At 41.3% G+C, this 15,414-nt stretch overlaps 1 protein-coding gene across 1 annotated transcript; it reads right to left on the reverse strand.

Annotated features, from left to right (window-relative positions):
• Positions 1 to 4,109: 4,109 nt before the first annotated feature.
• On the reverse strand, positions 4,110 to 7,064 carry LOC109894500 (transmembrane emp24 domain-containing protein 10). The gene is made up of 5 exons (XM_020488034.2): positions 6,720 to 7,064; positions 6,137 to 6,257; positions 5,471 to 5,544; positions 4,845 to 4,971; positions 4,110 to 4,663 (listed from the first exon to the last, which is right to left on the reverse strand). Exons 1-5 carry the CDS (start codon positions 6,897 to 6,899, stop codon positions 4,542 to 4,544), a joined length of 624 nt encoding a protein of 207 aa, XP_020343623.1. The 5' UTR covers positions 6,900 to 7,064; the 3' UTR covers positions 4,110 to 4,541.
• Positions 7,065 to 15,414: the final 8,350 nt, after the last annotated feature.

Below are 15,414 nucleotides of genomic sequence, written 5' to 3' on the forward strand. Positions count from 1 at the left end.
TCCTCCATCGTGGGAAGAGGGGTGGCCGCTGCTCCTGCTGACTCCATATCTTGGTGCGGGCTTCTGTAACGCTCAATGAGTGTATAGGTGTGGAGTCAGGCGCAGAGAGCAAAAGGATGCGGGAAAAACACGCTTTAATGTCCAGAAATAAATCACAGTAACAAATAATGTGAAAAAATAAAGAACAGCGAGAAACCCGAAAAGCAAACACAAACCACTCGAACACATACATACGAACAAGCCCGCACAAACAGAAGCGGGCTGAACGAACTTATATAACCCCACCCTAATAACCAAACAAGAAACAGGTGAAACCAATTAGACAAAAACAAACGAACACAGAACAAAGGATCGGTGGCAGCTAGTAGACCGGCGACGACGACCGCCGAGCGCCACCCGAACAAGAAGGGGAGTCACCTTCGGTAATATTCGTGACACCTTTATTTAAACAGGAAGGGCTCATTGTTAGCTAGTCCAGCGAATGAAGAAAGTACCCACCACATGTCTGAACAATAAAAATGCCCAAATAAAAAGGTAATAAATCCAAAATGGCTTTGTAAATAAAAGTATACCAGTGACTGAGCCTACGAGTGACTAGAGAAGGCCAGCCAACCCTGGTATACAAAGTCCAGTGGTGCGTAATGGTTTTGCAGTTTAAAATAAATCTCAAAAGTGCCATGGTAAAGAGTGTCAATTGATCTCAAAAAACTGAGCGGAAGCATTCATATATAAAATATCCCCATAGTCTAGTAAAGGCATAAATGTAGCTGATACTAGCCTCCGTCTGGCTTCAAAAGAAAAACAGGCCTTATTCCTAAAATAAAATCCCAATTTCAGCTTCAATTTTTTTTGTAAATGGTTGAATATGCAATTTAAAAGAGAGGCCGTCATCAATTAAAATTCTAAGATATTTATGAGGTTACAACCTCAATCTGATCCTAAAAGTTAGGATCACCACTATTTTAAGAATGTGAAATGTCAGAATAATAGTAGAGAAAATTCTTTATTTCAGATTTTATTTTTCATCACATTCCCAGTGGGTAAGAAGTTTACATACACTCAATTAGTATTTGGTAGCATTGCCTTTAAATTGTTTAACTTGGGTCAAATGTTTCAGGGAGTCTTCCACAAGCTTCCCACAATAAATTGGGTGAATTTTGTCTCATTCCTCCTGACAGAGCTGGTGTAACAGAGTCAGGTTTGTAGGCCTTCTTGCTCGCACATGCTTTTTCAGTTCTGCCCACAAATGTTCTATGGGATTGAGGTCAGGGCTTTGTGATGGCCACTCCAATACCTTGACTTTTTGTACTTAAGCCATTTTGACACAACTTTGGAAGGATGCTTGGGGTCATTGTCCATTTGGAAGACCCATTTGCGACCAAGCTTTAACTTCCTGACTGATATCTTGAGATGTTGCTTTAATATATACACATCATTTTCCATCCTCATGATGCCATCTATTTTATGAAGTGCATCAGTCCCTCCTGCAGCAAAGCACCCCCACAACATGATGCTGCCACCCCCGGGCTTCACGTTTGGGATGGTGTTCTTCGGGCTTGCAAGCCTCCCCCTTTTCCCTCCAAACACAACGATGGTCATTATGGCCAAACACTTATATTTTTGTTTCATCAGACCAGAGAACATTTCTCCAAAAAGTACGACCTTAGTCCCCATGTGCAGTTGCAAACTGTAGTCTGGCTTTTTTATGGCAGTTTTGGAGCAGTGGCTTCTTCCTTGCTGAGTGGCCTTTCAGGTTATGTCGATATAGGACTTGTTTTACTGTGGATATAGAGACTTTTGTACCTGTTTCCTCCAGCATCTTCACGAAGTCCTTTGCTGTTGTTCTGGGATTTATTTGCACTTTTCACACCAAAGTACGTTCATCTCTAGGAGACAGAACGTGTCTCCTCCTGAGCGGTACGACGGCTGCGTGGTCCCATGGTGTTTATACTTGTGTACTATTGTTTGTACAGATAAACATGGTACCTTCAGGCATTTGGAAATTACTCCCAAGGATGAACCAGACTTGTGGAGGTCTACCATTTTTTTCTGAGGTCTTGGCTGATTTCTTTTGATTTTCCCATGATGTCAAGCAAAGAGGCACTGAGTTTGAAGGTATGCCTTGAAATACATCCATAGCTACACCTCCAATTGACTCAAATTATGTCAATTATCCTATCAGAAGCTTCTAAAGCCATGACATCATTTTCTGGAATTTTCCAAGCTGTTTAAAGGCACAGTCAACTTAGTGTATGTCAACTTCTGACCCACTGGAATTGTGAAACAGTGAATTATAAGTGAAATAATCTGTCTGTAAACAATTGTTGGAAAAATGACTTGTGTCATGCACAAGGTATATGTCCTAACCGACTTGCCAAAACTATAGTTTGTTAACAAGAAATTTGTGGAGTGGTTGAAAAACAAGTTTTAATGACTCCAACCTAAGTGTATGTAAACTTCAACTGTATAAAACTTTGATCAACTTGTAATAATAGTTTGTAAACTTGATAGAAATACAATGAATGCAATTTTTACCATATTGAAACTGAATATATAAATATTGAATTTGAATATCAAATCAAATTTAAATTGAATTTGAAAACTGAATGCTATATTCATTCAATTCAGTTTCAATTAATGAAATACAAGATAATTTTATGTATTCAATTATTCAATTTGTGCATTACAAATTACAAACTATTTATTTCAAATTCAATATCCTAATACAAATTTAAAAGTATGGAATTTGAATACAATTTCTGTTGGCATGGAAATAGCTCCATTAATTTGGAGTGAGGTTCTATTTTGGCTCATTATTGGTGGTGTCACAGCTTCTCCTCTGTTGACAATGGATTATGGAATGTTCCTTCCTACAGGTTCTGCCAGCTGTTCTTCAGGGGGCCTGGAGATGCAGTTCTCGCAGACAGGAGATCCCCAGGTGCTGATGGAGAACGTGCCAATGTGTTTCACAGAGAAGGAGAGCAAGGAACTTTGCAATGGGAGGCAGTCCATCATCAAGCCCAAAGTGGAGATGAGAAGTATACCACCTCTCGTAAGCAAAATTATTGTACCCTTCAATATTTCCATAATTTAAATTAGCAACTCATTCCTATTTATTTCCCTCCTTAGTTTTTCTTCTCATGCAACTTCCCACCAGGAGTACCTTCAAGAGCAGATTGAGGTGAGCATGAATAGTCTGTACTCTTGCACTATCTTAAAAAGACAATGGTGTTCCTGCTGCCTTCTTTGAAAGACCAATCAATAGGAAGGATCGATTTCACCAAATAAGTTGTGTATTGATATGAGAGTTAATTCCTCTTGGTCAGTATGTGTTTTTTATTCTCTTGATCTCAGTTATTGTGTTCAACTGGCATGTAGGGACATGGCCTCTTAATGTACTTAAAGTCCTCGCCTCCTTTGCATGTCGTGGTGTGTCATTCCTCAATCTCATTTCAATTCATTTTTTATTGAGTTTGTATACTTTGTATAAGTTGCTCATTAGTTCCTTATGGTACAATTACTGTCATGGTCAAGTATAATTGGCGTTAAGTCGCAAACAGTTGCAATCAAATTCAGTGACTGCCTCCGTAGGGAGTGTTGCAGCCTGGTAAGCTCTATCCTCATGCCAGTTACCCTTCCAGTGTGCCCACGGCCACCCATCCATTGCCCAGATGGTAAACGTACGTCACATGAATGATCAAGAGGTACCGCAATAGACATACACAGAATAATGATTAGCTAACCTGTTTAATGATGCTGTCACTGCAGACTTATGTAAAACAGTACTCTGCTCCACCAAATATTCCTCTTAACAAAAATATCAATGACAGTCTTGTGCAACAATCAGAATTTGCTCTATGCCAAACTTAATTTTACTTGGAAACAATTATTTTTTCACAAGAACAACCCAAACCAAACTTAAAACTGAAAAGAATGTTAAAAGCCTGGGAACTATGGAAATAGATGTCTACATTGTCAAATAATAAAATATAAATGATTTCTGCCAAGAGATTTCCCTCATTAAATGAGAAATGTATTGTCATTGCTGATCTTTTCACCTTTTTTAAGGTCTTTATAGCTACAGAAAAATACAAAATAGACACCCAAAATGAGATCAAAGTGAAAACGTTTTTTAATAAAAAACAACCATGTACCTGACATATTGGGGAAATGTTATTTTCACCTAACAATATCTGAATGTTTGAAGGGGAGTTTTTGTGCACTCATTAAACATGTAATGTTTATTTTCATACAGTATTAGTCATTTACTACAACAAAAATAGTAACAAGAATATTGAATGAGAAAATATCAGACCAATATGTATCAAAGTACATTTGGTTGTATTTCTAATAAAAACAAATAGTGCCAGAGATGAGGGGCTGGTAAAAAAACTGAAGCTGAAAGAAGACAAATCATTTTACATTTAAATTGTAAAGGGAGACCCCCCCCACCCAAAAAAAACCTGTTGTTTCACAAATTGTACAGCAAACACCATTTCCCAAAAGTCCTCAACATGATGGTCCTCGTTTCATTGATGGGTTTACTCAATCAGCTTCTTCGCCTTGAAGAAACGCCGCAGATAGAAGACCTGCCATGTTGCCAGCCCAATTAGACAGCACATAGAGAAGATACTGAAGTACAGGACACGCGTGTTGGTGGATTCTGCAATGTGAGGGAAAATATATTTAACTGAATAACAGGTATGAGTTCATTTAAACCAAGGTTTTACTCCTTTCACAAGACCAGCCAAAGAAAGATTGTGAATCATATGAAACACTGACCATTTTCTGGTAGAGTGAAAAGTTAGACCATAAGTTCTACTTTTCTTTCATACATCACTTACCATTTGTGTCCCTCATTTCTTCTTCACGCTTCTTCATGTAGGCAAAATCATTCACAATGGACTCCGATAAGTCCTCGAGGCGTCTTAGTTCAACTTCTAGGGGCTTCAGCTTCTCAACTTTTGCAATCTGAAAAAGAGCACCATACATAATAAACCCCTAATTACATTGGTAACCAATTAATAATAGCAATAAGGCACCTCTGGGGCTGTATCCAGAATAGCCCTTAGCTGTGGTATATTGGCCATATACACCACACCTCCTCGTGCCTTATTGCTTAATTCACCACTGGATAAACTTAATCACATTAATAGGGTAGGACATAGAATTAGTGTATGACATATGCATTGTGGACTGGATAAAGATCTGTGTGAGCATGCAAGGATTTTATGCAGCATGTTTAAGTCTTCATAATGCACAGCAGCTACAATGCTTTCAGAAGTTGACAGTTAAGAGAAAGTTAGTATTTCTTAATTCCCAATACAAACAAGAAATAGAGAAAGCTTAGCCATCTTTTTCACATTGTTTGTATGTTCTAATGTTGAGACCTCATGCCGACTCATGGCAAGCCACAACAAATCTGATCCAGATGGACCTGGAGAAAGGCGGATGGGCAGTTGGCACTTACCTCTTCGTAATTCTTTGCCTCCACACCATGCTTCATGTCTAAATTGACTAGCTGGTCTGGGACCCTTCCAGTACCTAGACCACAGAATGAAAATAATTATTTTACATGGGCCAAACATTCCAGGAAATGCAACCTGCTCTCAGAGAATTTCATATTATGTATGTAAATTCACCACAGTTATTTTTGTATATGACATGGTACAACTTACAGATCGTACAATATGCCACGAATTTGCTAAATGTATGTTACGAATTCCAATGTGTTGTTGCTAACGTTAGCTAGGTAACTAAGGCAAATGTTTCCTAGCTGGCTAACGATAGCTAGCTGGCTAAAATGAGTTGGGTTAAGGTTAGGTTAAAGGGTTAGCTAGTAGTTGCAAAGTAGCTAAAAAGTAGTCCCCGTTATACACCCTCTCATCCACCATCACTTCCTCCTTTTGTTCTTGTTTTATATTGCCTTCTGTCTTATGTAACGAACGCAGCATATCATACTAATTTCAGTGTTACGTCTAGTCTATGAGACCAGGCTGGGAAATGACTATTTCCCACTGCCAAATCCAGCCCAATCTGCAAATTGTGTTTAATCATATATATACTCCAAGCTTTTAACTTAAACAACCCAGGCCCATTGATACATTAGACCACATCTGGTTAAAAACACACTCACCTAGGGGGGATTTGCTTTCAAAGCAAACCTCAAACATATCATAGTCCTCTGTTGTAAAGGCAAATTTTCCCTTTGAAGCATCCTCCTTGGAGTACAAGGTGTGACCTGATGAATCTGTGATCTGAAATGGAAAATAATTAAACGTGGTACGTAAATTGCACATGTTTGACCAATATAGACATGCATGAATCTAAGTCAACTAGCTAACACGTTTATATTTTTAAACCCTAGCTACATCATGTTTAATACTTGCATCTAGATATTGATGGCTATCGAAGTCCTTTGCAGTATTCAGTTAAACCAAGCTGACAGCATTTTATTTGGCTAGCTAGCTACCTAACTACATTAGCCAGTGGCTGTTCTATACTGGTTAGCCGTACCGGTTAGCCGCTAGTAGCTACTTAACCCAGACCTGCCCAGTGAACATTTAACTATTGGCATTGTTTGATACTAGCTAGGTGGTGTAAGTTACATATTCGAGGCTTCCGTGTCAAAAAGTTACGCTAACACTGATTTGATACAGTCTAGCTAACGTTAGCAAGCTAGCTAACGTTAGCAAGCTAGCTAGCGTTATACGTGTTACCTTGAGATTGGTTTTCGCATTTGGTTGGTCGCTAACTTCGTATTCGCCTGTAACCAGCACGTCTTTGTGGATCTCTTCCCGCAAACATTTTCTAAGATTCACCGGTAAATAGAACGTAATAGAAAAGGTCGAATCAAAAATCACAGAAACAAGTATTAGTAATATACAAAATCTAGACATGCTGTAGCTGGCTCTGTACGCTACAGTCAGTCACCACCAAGCTAGCTCGATACTAAATTATGCAAAAAAAAAACACGAAATGATGCTCAGTTCCGGGTTAAGTCACGTGATCGCATCGCCCCGCAGCCCTTTTTTACAAGCGCAAAGTGCGCAACATCGTCAACATGATCAAAAAACCGTAATACTGTTGCTGCTTTGTACCCATTGTATTTTCAGTTACTTGACTAGCACCGTTTTCTAGTAATAACTACGAAATAAATGCAAATACTAATAATGTTATTTAACGGTTAATTACTGGTAGATCGAGCAGAGCTTGGCATCGGGCGCCTGCACCAAAACATTTGGAATGGTGACATTTGCGCGATTGGTTTTATATCGCTCATTTGCACGTCACGTCAATGATTTCATGTCACCGTGTGGGACTGTGGGTCAATGAACCTTTTCGGGGTGGGCGCCCTGATTCTAGTTTGTGAGCTAGGCAGGCTACTGCCTGGGAAGGTCTCCCACTCAGAAGTAAAAGATGGGGGTGGGGGTGGGTTGACCTCAGGTCTCCCCACTGGAAGCCCGAGGTAGTGGGAGCTGGGAAGCTATCAAATAGGGCACCTCTTAACTTTGTACGGTACTAATGCAATTAGTAAAATCAGTCACACTACGAAATGCTACCAAATAAACCACAGCGTTGGCTACCCCAACTCTGGCCAACGGCTCTGCAACCCCCGCAGCTACTTGCCCAAGCCTCCCCAGCTTCTCCTTCACCAAATCCAGATAGCAGATGTTCTGAAAGAACTGCAAAACCTGGACCCGTACAAATCAGCTGGGCGAGACAATCTGGACACTCTCTTTCTAAAATTATCCGCTGCCGTTTTTGCAACCCCTATTACCCCTAGTCTGTTCCACCTCTCTTTCGTATCATCCGAGATTCCTAAAGATTGGAAAGCTGCCTCGGTCATCCCCTCTTCAAAGGGGGTGACACTCTAGACCCAAATTGTTACAGACCTATATCCATCCTGCCCTGCCTTTTTAAAGTCTTCGAAAGCCAAGTTAATAAACAGATCACTGACCATTTTCTCCGCTGTGCAATCCGGTTTCCGAGCTGTCTGTCAATCACCGTATTTTTATTGGCAGACTCAACAACCCTGGTTTCTCAAATGACTGCCTCGCCTGGTTCAGCAACTACTACTCAGATAGAGTTCAGTGTCAAATCGGAGGGCCTGTTGTCCGGACCTCTGGCAGTCTATATGGGGGTACCACAGGGTTCAGTTCTCGGGCCGACTCTTTTATCTGTTATATATCAATGATGTCGCTCTTGCTGCGGGTGATTCCTTGATCCATCTCTACACAGACGACACCATTCTGTATACATCTGGCCCTTCTTTGGACCCTGTGTTAACAAACCTCCAAACGATCTTCAATTCCATACAACACTCCTTCCGTGGCCTCCAACTGCTCTTAAACGCTATTAAATCTAAATGCATGCTCTTCAACCGATTGCCCGACTAGCATCACTACTCTGGACGGTTTCGACCTAGAACATGTGGACAACTATAAATACCTAGGTGTCTGGCTAGACTGTAAACTCCCCTTCCAGACTCATATTAAGCATCTCCAATCCAAAATTAAACCTAGAATCGGCTTCCTATTTCGCAACAAAGCCTCCTTCACTCACGCTGCCAAAAATACCCTCGTAAAACTGACTATCTTACCGATCCTCGACTTCGGCGATGTAATTTACAAAATAGCCTCCAACACTCTACTCAGCAAACTAGATGCATTCTATTACAGTGCCATCCGTTTTGTCACCAAAGCACCATATACCACCAACCACTGCGACCTGTATGCTCTTGTCAGCTGGCCCTCGCTACATATTCATCGCCAGACCCACTGTCTCCAGGTCATCTATAAGTCTATGCTAGGTAAAGCTCTGCCTTATCTCAGCTCACTGGTCACCATAACAACACCCACCCGCAGCACGCGCTCCAGCAGGTATATTTCACTGGTCATCCTCAAAGCCAACACCTACTTTGGCCGCCTTTCCATACAGTTCTCTGCTGCCAATGACTGGAACGAATTGCAAAAATCGCTGAAGTTGCAGACTTCTATCTCCCTCACAAACTTTAAGCATCAGCTATCTGAGCAGCTTACCGACAGATGCAGCTGTACACAGCCCATCTGGAAATAGCCCATCCAATTACATACCTCATCCCCATATTGTTTTTATTTACCTTTTATTTTGCTCTTTTGCACACCAGTATTTCTACTTACACATCATCATCTGCACATCTTTCACTCCAGTGTTAATTTGCTAAATTGTAATTACTTCGCTACTATGGCCTATTTATTGCCTTATACCTCCCTAATCTTACCTCATTTGCACACACTGTGTATAGATTTTTCTAATGTGCTATTGACTATGAGTTTGTCTAACTCTGTGTTGTTGTTTTTGTCGCACTGCTTTGCTTTATCTTTTCCAGGTGTAACGGCCGTTGGTGGTGGAAGAAGGTGAGGACCAATGCGCAGAGTGGTAAGTGTCCATCTTTTTAATAAAGTAAATGAACACTGAACAAAAACAACAAAGTGAACGCACGAAACAGTTCTGTCTGGTGCAGATACAAACACTCAACAGAAAACAATCACCCACAACTCAAGGGCGAAAACAGGCTACCTAAGTATGGTTCTCAATCAGGGACAACGATTGACAGCTGCCTCTGATTGAGAACCATACCAGGCCAAGCACAGAAATCCCAAATCATAGAAAAAAGAACACAGACTGCCCATCCCAACTCACGCCCTGACCATACTAAAACAAAGACAAAACAAAGGAACTATGGTCAGAACGTGACACCAGGTCGCAGTTGTAAATGAGAACTTGTTCTCAACTGGCCTACCTAGTTAAATAAAGGTGAAATAAAAAAAATTGCCTATGTTGCTATGTTGCTTGCTATGCTATTCCATTTTCTGTTTAACTAGCTTACATAACATTGGGTATAATTTCACACAGTTTCATCATGATGATGTGTGTAGCCTGCAGCAAAAAGATTATAACCTACATAGCACATTATTGATTTGTTTAACTTTCATTGATGTGACATCATAAAGGTTTTCTTTGATTTTATTGACTAGGTCCTGAGCTCAGTAAGATGAATTTCCAATGCTGTAGGCTAACTTAAAAGACGTCTATATTATGCTGATATTTTGTATCTTTTGTGATACATACAGGTTGTATGTTCCGTTTGGTTACTATTCTGAAAGTTTGATAAATTGTGCATAATGACATGTATATTTAATTGTGCAACAAATGTATTTAGGGTGTAAAGACTCATGTACTGTATTTCAATACAAATTCAGGGGAACGTCTGAAATATTTTCGCGCACCGTCTGGCAATGGCCAGCATGAGGAGAAATGATCTTGGAGCCTCAGGTGGAGAAGCCATCCACCTCCTCAGCCATACAGGTGTCTTCACAAATGTTGTCTGAGCCTGATGATGAGGATGAAGACCCATTTGCTTCTTCAGGTGTGTCTGTGCGCACACGCACGTGTGTGTGTGTATGGGTACACGCACATGTGTTCATGTGTGCATCCCTGCATAACATAAACAAAATAACAAATTTTCCTTTTGCAAAGTTTTAAGTTTCCATATTGTAGGTAGCAATGATGATTTTATTATTACTGGGTATGTACAGTTGAAGTCGGAAGTTTACATACACCTTAGCCAAATACATTTCAACTCAGTTTTTCACAATTCCTGACATTTAATCCTAGTAAAAATTCCCGGTCTTATGTCAGTTAGGATCACCACTTTATTTTAAGAATGTGAAATGTCAGAATAATAGTAGAGAGAATGATTTATTTCAGCTTTGATTTCTTTCATCACATTCCCAGTGGGTCACATACATACACTCAATTAGTATTTGGTAGCATTGCCTTTTAAATTGTTTAACTTGGGTCAAACGTTTTGGGGAGCCTTCCACATGCTTCCCACAATAAATTGGGTGAATTTTGTCTCATTCCTCCTGACAGAGCTGGTGTAACTGAGTCAGGTTTGTAGGCCTCCTTGCTCGACATGCGCTTTTTCAGTTCTGCCCACAAATTTTCTATAGGATTGAGGTCGGGGATTTGTGATGGCCACTCCAATACCTTGACTTTGTTGTCCTTAAGCCATTATGCCACAACTTTGGAAAGATCCTTGGGGTCATTGTCCATTTGGAAGACCCATTTGCTGACAAAGCTTTAACTTCCTGACTGATGTCTTGAGATGTTACTTCAATATATCCACATAAATTTCCTCCCTCATGATGCCATCTATTTTGTGAAGTACACCAGTCCCTCCTGCAGGAAAGAACCTGCACAACATGATGCTGTCACCCGTGTGCTTCACGGTTGGGATGGTGTTCTTCGGCTTGCAAGCTTGCCCCTTTTTCCTCTAAACATAACGATGGTTATTATGGCCAAACAGTTCTATTTTTGTTTCATCAGACCAGAGGACACTTCTCCAAAAAGTACGATCTTTGTCCCCATTTGCAGTTGCAAACCGTAGTCTGGCTTTTTTTATGGCGGCAGGGTAGCCTAGTGGTTAGAGCGTTGGACTAGTAACCGGAAGGTTGCAAGTTCAAACCCCCGAGCTGACAAGGTACAAATCTGTCGTTCTGCCCCTGAACAGGCAGTTAACCCACTGTTCCTAGGCCGTCATTGAAAATAAGAATTTGTAAGAATCTTAACTGACTTGCCTAGTTAAATAAAGGTAAAATAAATTGAGTTTTTGGAGCAGTGGCTTCTTCCTTGCTGAGCGTCCTTTCAGGTTATGTCGATATAGGACTTGTTTTACTGTGGATATAGATACTTTTGTACCTGTTTCCTCCAGCATCTTCACAAGGTCCTTTGCTGTTGTTCTGGGATTGATTTGCACTTTTCGCACTAAAGTACGCTCATCTCTAGAATGCGTCTCCTTCCTGAGCGGTATGACGGCTGCGTGGTCCCATGTTGTTTATACTTGCGTACTATTGTTTGTACAGATGGACATGGTACCTTCAGGTGTTTGAAAATTGCTCCCAAGGTGAACCAGACTTGTGGAGGTCTACCATTTTTTTCTGCGGTCTTGGCTGATTTATTTTTATTTTCCCATGATGTCAAAAGTTTACACTGGCACTGAGTTTGAAGGTATGCTTTGAAATACATCCACAGGTACACCTCCAATTGACTCAAATGATGTCAATTAGCCTATCAGAAGATTCTAAAGCCATGACATAATTTTCTGGAATTTTCCAAGCTGTTTAAAGGCACAGTCAACTTTGTGTATGTAAACTTCTGAACCACTGGAATTGTGATACAGTGAATTATAAGTGAAATAATCTGTCTGTAAACAATTGTTGGAAAAATTACTTGTATCATGCACAAAGTAGATGTCCTAACTGACTTGCCAAAACTATAGTATGTTAACAAGAATTTTGTGGAGTGGTTGAAAAACAAGTTTAATGACTCCAACCTGTGTATGTAAACTTCTGACTTCAAATGTATGTGGGATGTTCCACCAATATAAATGCTGTGAATGCCCATGTGCTCTCCATTAGAAATGCCTGTAGCAGCAACCCCACCAATCCTGCTGCTGAGAATGAACTACTGTCTACAGACCCCGCTGACAGAATTCAGACACAACTAGCTTGCAGAGGACTACGTGAGGTACCACCTAACTTTGTTTTCCCAAGGAATGAGACTGATGGAAGAAGTTGCCACCACCAGGATTTCAGGAAACCCTACTGGAGTGGTGAAAATCTCCCTAGAAGTTGGTTGGTGTATTCTGAAAGAAACAACAGCTTCTTCTGTTTCTGCTGCAAACTATTTTCTAAGAAGAACATTTATTTAGCAAACTCAGGACTAACAGACTGGAAACATGCAAGTTATTTGCTGACTTCACACGACAGCAGTCCAGAACACTAAAACTGCATGACAACATGGAAAGAACAGGCAATGAGGATCTAAAAAGAGGAAACCATTGATAAGCACAAGATGCCACTTATGGAAGCTGAGAGGATAAGATGGAGAGAGGTGTTGACACGTCTGACTGCTATTGTGCAATCTCTGGCAATTAGAAATCTGGAATTAAGGGGACACACAGAAACACTGTACTCTCCATCAAATGGAAATTTCCTCAAAGAGGTTGAACTGGTGGCACAATTTGATCCAGTCATGAAAGCGCACCTTAACCTTGTCCAAAAAGGGACCCCGAGTCACACCATCAGCTACCTGGGCCACCAAATGTAGAATGAACTCATTGATTTGTTAAGCAGCAAGGTCTTTTCAATAATGGTGAGTGACATCAAGCTGGCAAAATGATTCTCTATCATTCTAGTTTGCAACTTAGATGTCAGCCACACTGAACAGTTGTCAGTTGTGATTAGAATTGTGTCACTGAAGGAGGAACCCCCTCATAAAGGAACATTTTTATGGGGTTTTGGGGGGCATAGGAGTCCGCAGGCCAACATTTGGCATCCCTGATTCTCAAAAGATTAGAGGATCTAAAAATTCCTTTTGAGGACTGCAGAGGACAGTCTTATGATAATGGGGCCAACATGTCCAAGCCAGACTCCTGGAAATGAATCCAAGAGCTCTATTTGTGCCATGTGGGGCTCACACATTGAACCTGGTCGTGGCTGATGTTGCTAAAAGTTCTGTCGATGCCACAGGTTACTTTGGCATCTTATACAAACTGTACACCTTGTTCTCAGCCTCAACACAGCGACGGGAAGGCAAGAAAGGTCAGGGTTTAGATGGCACTTGTGTAATTTAGTTTGTGTGTTTCTTGTTTGAAGTCCAAAAGTGTAATAATCAGGTTCTCTTCATTATAAGTGTGTTATTCTCTTTGTGTATTTGTGTGATATAGGATTTGTGCAGTTTAGTTTTATTTGTGTGTTTTTTGTTAGCAATGGTGTAAAAGTGTTATAATCCGAATCTCTTTTTTATTCGTATTTATATACTACAATTTGTTTCTATTTGTCTTTGTTACTTCTTTTTGATATTTAAGAGTCTTATTCTTGTATATAGAAGCTGTTTAGAAACCTTTTAGATCTAGACTTGGCGCTCCGTTACCGCTTGCCATGTGGTAGAGAACAGTCTATGACTAGGGTGGCTGAAGTCTGTGACAATTTTAGGGCCTTCCTCTGACACCGCCTGGTATAGAGGTCCTGGATGGCAGGAAGCTTGGCCCCAGTGATGTACTTGGCCGCACACACTACCCTCTGTAATGCCTTGCGGTCAGAGGCCGAGCAGTTGCCATACCAGGCAGTGATGCAACCCATCAGGATGCTCTCAATGGTGCAGCTGTAGAAACTTTACAGGATCTCAGGACCCATACCAAATCTTTTCAGTCTCCTGAGGGGGAATAGGTTTTGTCGTGCCCTCTTCATGACTGTCTTGGTGTGTTTGGACCATGTTAGTTTGTTTGCTATGTGGATGCTAAGGAACTTGAAGCTCTCAACCTGCTCCACTACAGCCCCGTCGGTGAGAATGGTGTCGGGCTCAGTCCTCCTTTTCCTGTAGTCCACAATCATCTCCTTTGTCTTGATCCCGTTGAGGGAGAGGTTGTTGTCCTTGCACCATACGGTCAGAACTCTGACCTCCTAACTTAGGCTGCCTCGTCGTTGTCGGTGATCAGGCCTACCACTGTTGTGTCATCAGCACACTTAATGATGGTGTTGGAGTTGTGCCTGGCCGTACAGTCATGAGTGAACAGGGAGTACAAGAGGATACTGAGCACACACCCCTGAGGGGCACCCGTGTTACCACCTGGGGGCAGCCCGTCAGGAAGTCCAGGATCTAGATGCAGAGGGAGGTGTTTAGTAAGTGAGCCCACTCCCTTGGCTGAGAAGCAACCCCACACATGAATGATCTCAGGATGCTTTACTGTTGGCATGACACAGGACTGATGGTAGCGTTCACCTTGTCTTCTCCAGACAAGCTTTTTTATGGATGCCCCAAACAATCAGAAAAGGGATTCATCAGAGAAAATGACTTTACCCCAGGCCTCAGCAGTCCAATCCCTGTACCTTTTGCTGAATATCAGTCTGTCCCTGATGTTTTTTCTGGAGAGAAGTGGCTTCTTTGCTACCCTTCTTAACACCAGGCCATCCTCCAAAAGTCTTCGCCTCACTGTGCGTGCAGATGCACTCACACCTGCCTGCTGCCATTCCTGAGCAAGCTCTGTACTGGTGGTGCCCCGATCCCACAGCTGAATCAACTTTAGGAGACAGTCCTGGCGCTTGCTGAACTTTCATGGGTGCCCTGAAGCCTTCTTCACAACAATTGAACCTCTCTCCTTGAAGTTCTTGATGATCCAAGAAATGGTTGATTTAGGTGCAATCTTACTGGCAGCAATATCCTTGCCTGTGAAGCCCTTTTTGAGCAAAGCAATGATGACGGCACGTGTTTCCTTGCAGGTAACCATGGTAGACAGAGGAAGAGCAATGATTCCAAGCACCGCCCTCCTTTTGAAGTTTCCAGTCTGTCATTCGAACTCAATCAGCG

This window comes from Oncorhynchus kisutch, linkage group LG7, assembly GCF_002021735.2.
Source record: "Oncorhynchus kisutch isolate 150728-3 linkage group LG7, Okis_V2, whole genome shotgun sequence".
NCBI lineage: Eukaryota > Metazoa > Chordata > Actinopteri > Salmoniformes > Salmonidae > Oncorhynchus > Oncorhynchus kisutch.